This window comes from Propithecus coquereli, unplaced genomic scaffold, assembly GCF_000956105.1.
Source record: "Propithecus coquereli isolate 6110/MARCELLA unplaced genomic scaffold, Pcoq_1.0 Scaffold358, whole genome shotgun sequence".
NCBI lineage: Eukaryota > Metazoa > Chordata > Mammalia > Primates > Indriidae > Propithecus > Propithecus coquereli.
In genome coordinates, this window is record NW_012149263.1 from 950,258 (window position 1) to 957,962 (window position 7,705).

General features: G+C 62.4%; 1 protein-coding gene across 2 annotated transcripts in view; it reads left to right on the forward strand.

Annotated features, from left to right (window-relative positions):
• Window positions 1-6,727, forward strand: part of GRAMD1A (GRAM domain containing 1A) — a 21,564-nt gene extending 14,837 nt beyond the window's left edge. For both annotated transcript variants that reach the window (XM_012651578.1, XM_012651579.1), the window contains exons 11-19: window positions 227-370; window positions 1,987-2,105; window positions 2,180-2,322; window positions 3,531-3,634; window positions 3,719-3,892; window positions 3,979-4,066; window positions 4,872-4,979; window positions 5,060-5,180; window positions 6,310-6,727. In XM_012651578.1, coding sequence (XP_012507032.1) covers window positions 227-370; window positions 1,987-2,105; window positions 2,180-2,322; window positions 3,531-3,634; window positions 3,719-3,892; window positions 3,979-4,066; window positions 4,872-4,979; window positions 5,060-5,180; window positions 6,310-6,402 — 1,094 coding nt within the window. In that variant the 3' untranslated portion in view covers window positions 6,403-6,727. The remainder of the gene's footprint in view (window positions 1-226; window positions 371-1,986; window positions 2,106-2,179; window positions 2,323-3,530; window positions 3,635-3,718; window positions 3,893-3,978; window positions 4,067-4,871; window positions 4,980-5,059; window positions 5,181-6,309) is intronic.
• The last annotated feature ends 978 nt before the right edge of the window (window positions 6,728-7,705 follow it).

Consider the following 7,705-nt stretch of genomic DNA (forward strand, 5'->3'; position numbering starts at 1 on the left):
AATGTGGCTGATTGGTCTGTCTCCTGAACCAATCACTGTGACCGATTGACCTGGCCTGGTCACACCCACACACCCCTGAACCAATCAATGTGGCTCTGGCAGAGGGTGGGGTGAGGAGGGCTCCGTGTCAGTGTCCACTCTGCCCATCCACCCCACGTGGGGAGGAGCGCCCCCCAGAGGGAGGGAGGTGTGGGGGCTGCCGTCACCCAGCCCTTCTCTCTCCCAGCTGACCTGGCCGCCCTGCTCCCTGATCTCTCTGGGCGTCTCCTCATCAACTCTGTCTTCCACGTGGGTGCTGAGCGGCTCCAGCAGATGCTCTTCTCGGACTCGCCCTTCCTCCAGAGCTTCCTGCAGCAGTGCAAGTTCACAGGTCGGGGGGCGCATGGAGGAGACGCCAGGGACACCCCGGTGCAGGGGAGGGGGGAGGCAGGGTGAGCCCCGAGACAGGCAGGCCCTGCCGGGTGGTGTGGCAGGGTGGGGCGGATAAAAGCAGCAGCTGTGACACAGAAGTGGTTCTGTCTCTTACTAGCTGGGCAGGGCTCTGAGACTCTTTGTGCCTTAGTTTCTTCTTCTGTATAATGGGGGTGTGTTAACTACCTGCCTTGTTGGTTCTCGTGAGAATTAAGTGCATTAACACTACAAAAGTACCTAGAGCAGTAGCATACAGTAGGGATTTAATAATTGCAAGTTAATGGTGACGCATTTAGTGTCTACTTTGTCAGGGCTGTGCGGGGCTTGGAGGCCCCTGAGAGGCCAGGGGAGATGAACTCCCGTCCCCAGTGCCCAGACTCTAGTGGGAAACACAGGAAACAAATACACGAATAAATACCACACATCACAGGTGTGGCGTGAGTTAAGGGTGGGGCTGCGAGTCCGAAGGTGTCTGTAATCTGAGGAGTATCGGGGAAGGCTGCCAGGAAATCAAAACCTGGGCCTGAAGGAGGAACTGAGGAAGGTGGGAGGAGTGGGTGGGGGCAGAGGAACCCAGGAGGCGGGCATCGCACTGCAAAGGCCCTGGGGCTGGAGGCGGACCCTGGGGAAATCCTGCTGGGCTGGGCCACTGCAGCCAGGTATGAGAGGAGAGGCCCCTGCACCAGGTGTGGCTGAAGGGTGGATGGCCCCAGGCTGTAGGAGGGACCAGCTGAAGAGCTTGGGAGGCCAAGAAAGAGATTCAAGTAGGGGAGGGAGTAGTCAGACGGTATTATAGTTTTTCTTTATTTCTTTTTTCTGTTTTGCTGAAAACTAACCATATAGAGCCCCTTGCAGGATCAGTAAGAATAAGCCTTGTGTTGGGGGGATATAAGTCCCCCAAAACTATGCTTATATCCTAGAGGGACTGGCACATCAGGCTGAGGAATTCAGTCCTGGGGGGCCCTGGGGAGCCATAGAGTATTCTAGGCAGATAAGGGATAGAGTCAGGCTTGGATTTAATAAGATATCCCTGGACCAGGTGTGGAGACTGAGGCCAGTGCTCAGGGGCCGGCGGGGATGGGCTGAGCAGGAGCCGTGCTCGGGAGAGCTGGTGAACAGACAGTGCAGCTGGCAGACCCAGCGTGGGCACGTCCAGGGCAAGGCCCAGGGCTCCGGTGGGAGCCTGGAGGACACAGGGGCCAGCCCTGAGTTGGGGACCTGAGAGGAGTAGCCGGTTTTGGGGAGATGCTGAGGCCAGTGTGGGGCCCGGAGGGTATGCGGGATCCAGGCCACTGCCAGGGGAAGGCGTGCAGAAGATTGCGGGTCTGAAGCTCAGGGGAGAAGCCAGGACTGGTGCAGAGGGGGAAACTGAGGCTGGAGGAGTGGATGAGGTGGCCCTGGTGGGGTGAGAAATGTCCCGAGGAGAAGGGTCCCAGCTGTAAGTATCACCAGCCTCTGAAGTTAGAGGCTCCTGGAAGGAAGGTGGGGGTGATGGGTCCCCAGAGAATAGAAACCCCCAGCCCGTGGGCACAGGACGGGAGCGTGGTCTCCTCATTCTGCTCCTCCCTCCCCCAGACGTGACCTTGAGCCCCTGGAGCGGAGACAGCAAGTGCCACCAGCGTCGGGTGCTGACGTACACCATTCCCATCAACAACCCACTGGGCCCCAAGAGCGCCTCCGTGGTGGAGACGCAGGTGAGCCAGGTGGGCGGCCGGGCAGGTGGCACGGCGGGGGGCGGGGCCTGACCTCCTCCTCCCTGTCTCTGCAGACGCTGTTCCAGCGCGGCCCGCAGGCCGGCGGGTGCGTGGTGGACTCCGAGGTGCTGACGCAGGGCATCCCCTACCAGGACTACTTCTACACGGCCCACCGCTACTGCATCCTGGGCATTGCTCGGAACAAGGCCCGGCTCCGGTGAGCGGCGCCCAGGGTCCCTGCCCCACCCCCAAATCAACGGCAGAACGTTGGCTCCCACACTGGCAGAGGGACAGAAGTGTTGGGTCCCTGAACCCCTGTGCTCAGGATAGTAGAGGGCAGACAGAGGGTGACCCTGGGGACAACTCCTCCCATCTGCAGAGGGTGCAAAGACACCAGGATACAGCAAAACCAGACAAAATTCCCTCTCTCAGGGAGCTCACATTCTAGTGGGGGATTGGACAATAAAAAAATAATTATGGAAATCTGCAGAACGTTCCCTAGGGATAAGGGCTGTGGAGAAAAGCACGGTGGGGTGAAGAGTTGGGGGGCAGTGGGGAGTCTTACACTCAAGACGCTGGTCAGGGAAGGGGCCGCTGAGAAAGGAATTTCTCACCAAGAACCTGAAGAGGTGACAGAATTTGTTTGGCATAGCCAGTGCAAAGGCCCTGAGGCAGCTGTGTTGTGGGACAGCTGGAGTGGAGTGAGTGTGGGAAGAGTGGGCGGTGAGGTCACGGAGGTGAACCAGGGCTTATAAGGCCTTGTGGGTCCAGGTGAGGACTTTGCTGTTACCTGGAGCCAGGTGCAGCTCGGGCAGGGCTCAGAGCCAGGGGGGCCCTGACCTGACTCAGATGTTCTCAGGCTCCCTCTGGCTGCAGAGGGGGAGCAGACTGCGGGGACAGGGACAGAGCAGGAGACCAGGGAGGAGGCTGCTGGGGTGTCCAGGCAGGAAGGGATGGAGGCCGGGCCAGGCTGGGGGCAGTGGAGGGGAGAAGAGTTTAGATTCTGGAGGGATTTTAGAGGCGGAGCCGACAGGGTTTGCTGAGAGACGGGTGCAGGGGTGAGGGAAAGAGAGGAGCCCCGAGGTGTCTGGCCTGAGCCACTGGAAGAACTGAGCTGTCCCTGCCCGGGCTGGAGAGGGTGCGGGGGGCGGGCTTGGGCGAGGACTGGGCTGCGCTGTCCCTGAGAGCCCCGTGTGGAGTTGGGGTGCGCGAGTGGACACGGTGCTCAGGCAGTGGAGAGCTGCCAGGGAGGGGCGTGGAACGGGAAGGGGCCGAGGGCTGAGCTGGCCAGCACGTGGGGCCGGTGGGGGGTCCAGGGAAGCCCCTAGGCCCTCTCTGAATGCGGGGAAGGAAGGAACCTGCCTGGGGTCGGGGGGCCAGGGCTGCAGTCAGACCCTGTCCCTTTTCCTGTCCTCCCGACCCCAGAGTGTCCTCCGAGATCCGTTACCGAAAGCAGCCGTGGAGCCTCGTGAAGTCGCTCATCGAGAAGAACTCGTGGAGCGGCATCGAGGATTATTTCCACCACCTGGGTAGGGGACAGAAGGCCGGCCGGGGCGGGGTGGGTGGTGGCCCGGCTGGGCGCAGACATCCGGAGCCCGCTCCTCCTTCCCCAGAGCGAGAGCTCGCCAAGGCGGAGAAGCTGTCCCTGGAGGAAGGCGGGAAGGACGCCCGAGGGCTGCTGTCAGGCCTGCGGCGGCGGAAGCGGCCCCTGAGCTGGAGGGGTCACGGTGACGGGCCCCAGCACCCAGACCCTGACCCCTGCGCCCGGGCTGGCGTGCACACCTCAGGTGCGTCCCGGTCGGGGGGGCGGGGGAGCTGGGGCCGGCGACGGGGCGCCCGGGACGGGCTGTCTGACCTCACCTCTCTCCTGCAGGCGCCCTGGGCTCCCACTTCTCGGACTCGTCCTCGGACCAGGGCCTGGGGGCAGGCATCCCCAGCGCCCTGGTGCTCATCAGCGTTGTGTGAGTAACGGAGCAGGGCCAGGCTTTGGGTCAGACAGGCCTGGCTCTGCGTCCTCGCTGTGTGACTTTGGACAAGCGCTTGGCCTCTCTGGGTCTCTCTGCTTAAGTGGGAGCGTGGGCTCATCTCCCTGCAAGGATGGGACCAGACGATGTTTGGGGTGTGGCCGGCAGAGCCCCTTACACAGTGGAGATGCTCAGTTTGTCACGGAGAGGCCTGCCCCACTGCAGGAGCAGAGCCGGGGGGCTATGCGAGGGCAGGGAGGGCTTCCGGAAACGAGGTCCCGGGCTCCCAGCAGACCCCGGGAGGTGAGGGTCGGTCCGCCGCACGCTCCGCCTCTTGGGGCCTCAGCGGCCCAGCGCCGGTCCCGGGAGAGGGTGTATGGCAAGCTGGGCAGGGCGAGGAGGGGCAGGGCGGCCAGGGCAGGCTGGGCGGCTCATCTCTGTGTCTCCCCTCATTGCCGCGGCAGGATCTGTGTGAGGTAGGGTCCTGCGTCCTCCACCTGCTCTCCCCTCCCCAGCCCCACCCCTGCTGCAGCCTCTCCTCCCTGCCCCGTGCCGCGCCTCTCCCAGAGAGGTGGCCTGGCCTGGTGGTCCAGGGCCTGGGTTTGAACCCTGACTTTCTGCTGTGGGCTGTGTGACCCTAGGCATGTCTGTCACCCTCTCTGAGCCTCCGTTTCCTCCTCTGAGAAAGGGGTAGTCATGGTACCCCTTCAGGGTGTAGTTGTGCGGGGGGTTCAGAGCTCAGTGCCCGACTTGTGGGAGCACGTGTACCCCAGGACTCCTGACCCCTGACCCCTGTCCCCAGCCTCATCATCCTCATCGCCCTCAACGTCCTCCTCTTCTACCGCCTCTGGTCCCTGGAGAGGACGGCCCACTCCTTCGAGTCCTGGCACAGCCTGGCCCTGGCCAAGGGGTGAGTGGGGCGGCCGAGGGGCTGGGGGCTCGGGCAGGTCGGGGGAGGCCGAGGCCCCACCGGAGCCCTGCCTCCCGCAGCAAGTTCCCCCAGACGGCCGCGGAGTGGGCCGAGATCCTGGCCCTGCAGAAGCAGTTCCACAGCGTCGAGGTGCGCAAGTGGCGGCAGATCCTGCGCGCTTCTGTGGAGCTCCTGGACGAGGTGGGGGGGCTGGCGGGGCGGGGCGGGGATGCAGGGCTGCGCAGGGATGCGGGGCCACGCAGGGGTGCGGGGGGCAGGGCAGGGGTGCGGGCTGCGCAGGGGGGCGGGGGGCAGGGCAGGGGTGCAGGGCTGCGCAGGGGTGCGGGGGGGCAGGGGCAGGGGTGCGGGGCTGTTTCCCAGAGTCCCACCTCGCCGGGGCGCCGGGGGATCCGCAGGGTGGAGGAGAGAGTTCACCGGCTCACATGCTGGAAACAAGTCCAAGGCGTCTCGCTTCGGGCACGGCCAGGTCTGGCCCCGGAAGAGCGGCAGGAGTCAGTCTCTTGCGCTGTCTCGACTCTGCCCGTTCCAGCGTTGGCTTTACTTTTGGGGCATCCTGTGTGCGTGGATGACCGCGGGGCCACCTGCAGCTCCGGGCTGACAGCCACAGGGAAGGCCAGGCTTGGTGTCCCCATACCCCTTGCCCCCTTTTGGGGTGACTAAGGGGTCACGTGGTCTGAGAGCCAGGCGTTCTCCAAAGGATATTGGGGTCTCATCTCCAAAAGGGGTTGACCCAGACATCCCGGGTAGTTCGGGGGCAGCATCTGTGCAGACGACCAGGTTCAAATCCCGGCGTGTGACCCTGGGTGTGACTGTGCCTCCTCCTCTGCCCGTGGGATGCTACCTTGCGGCACCCGAAGGACTGTCGTGAGGATGAAGTGCGCAACCCTCGGAACAGTGCTGGGCACACAGCTCTGCCTGCGTGTGTGCTGTCCTGAGTGTGCGCCGGGCACCAGGCGCACAGTAGGTCCCGGCGGCGGTAATCGTGACAGCCGACGTGCACCGAGCACTCTGTGTTCATCAGACCCCTGCCACGATCCCGTGACGCAGATACGTTTCTGACCCATGTTTCGGATGGGGGACTGGGGCCCAGGACGGTTAAGTGATTGGCCCAGGGTTACCCAGAGAGCGGCAGAGCTGGGATTTGAACCCAGGGCGTCTGCGTCCCAGGTGCGCATGAAGTCCCTTCCTCTGCTGCCTCTGAGAAGTTAAACCGGGTGCAGTGTGACTCTGCTCTTCTCACCGAGTGACCCTTGCGGGGGACAGGGGCGTGAGCCTCACCCCTCACCCTGCCCCCCCTCCCTCCCTCCAGATGAAGTTCTCCCTGGAGAAGCTGCATCAAGGCATCACCGTCTCGGACCCTCCCTTCGATGCCCCGCCCCGGCCGGAGGACAGCTTCTCCTGAGGACGCCTGGCCCTGCAGCCGTCCTCTCAAATGGACAGACACACACAGCCACGGCGGCCACTGCTGGCACGGTGTGAGCGCCCGGCACCTCCGCCCGCCCCTCCCGGCGGCCCGACCAGGGACCGTGCAGACGGGACCACAGGACTGAGATGCACTTTAGACCAGGGAGCTGGCCTGGCCCTCGGCAGGCCCCCCACTAACTTATTTTGCCCGGCTGGGGTTGTGGGGGGGGCACCTCCTGGGGTGCACGATTCCCTCAGCTCTGGGTTTAATGTATTATATTTATCTGGGGCCGGCAGAGCCCCAATAAAGGGTTGGAAATCGCTGTGGCCGTGCCTGGGAGTGGGTGGGGCCTCCCGCTGTACTCGGATCCCGCCACGGTGGGGACGGGGGCCACAGGCACCGAAACGATCTGGCAATTCCTCAGCATCTCACACAGGCTTTGCGTCATCAGAGTCCAGAGCTGGAGCTCTCAGGACAGACGCTGGCGGCCTGGGTTCAAATCCTGCCTCTGCAGTCTGGAGCAGGTCAACCTCTTTGAGTTCAGTTTTCTTTTCTGTACCATGGGTGTAATTACAGCGCCTGTCTCTCGGGGTTGTTAGGAGCGAGTGGCTCTCAAACTTTAGCTGCATCAGAATCTCCTGGAGGGTTTCTTATAACACAGACAGCTGCCCCCACCCCCAAGAATTTCTGATCTGCAGGGGCAGGGCTGAGATTCTGCCTTTCTAACAAGTTCCCAAGTGATGTTGATGATGCCATCTGGGGACCCCACTCTGAGAACTGCTACTGTGAGTTCAAGGAGTTAATAAATGTGGCTGCTTATAACAGGACCTGGCACAGAGTAAGTATTCAGTAAATGCTACACTTACTACATAAACATTGAGAGGAAAACTAGTAACTCGTGTAGTGAGCACCAAATATGTACCAAGCTCTGTGCCAAGATCTGATGCGAATTTTATTCTCACAGTGACTTCACGAGGTGGAGACAAATAAAGATTTACGCGCCTGAGGGGAAGACCCCGGGCCTGGCCCCTGGGGTCTCCGCATTTAGATGCAAGGTCCTGACCCCCGGCAGGACCCCACAACAGCCCATGCAGGTTGAGGCCGCTTGGACCCCTGTTTTACAGAAGAGGAAATGGGCTTAGAGGAAGAATCTCTGGTCTAGGTGGAACCCACATCTGTCTCTCTGAAACCCAGTGCTGGGTCCACAGTGAGCAAGGGGTGAAGAGACCTTTGGCATGCCACACGCCTGGCTGTGGGAATCATCTTAACTGATGGCTTGGGGCAGGGGACTGGAGGGAGG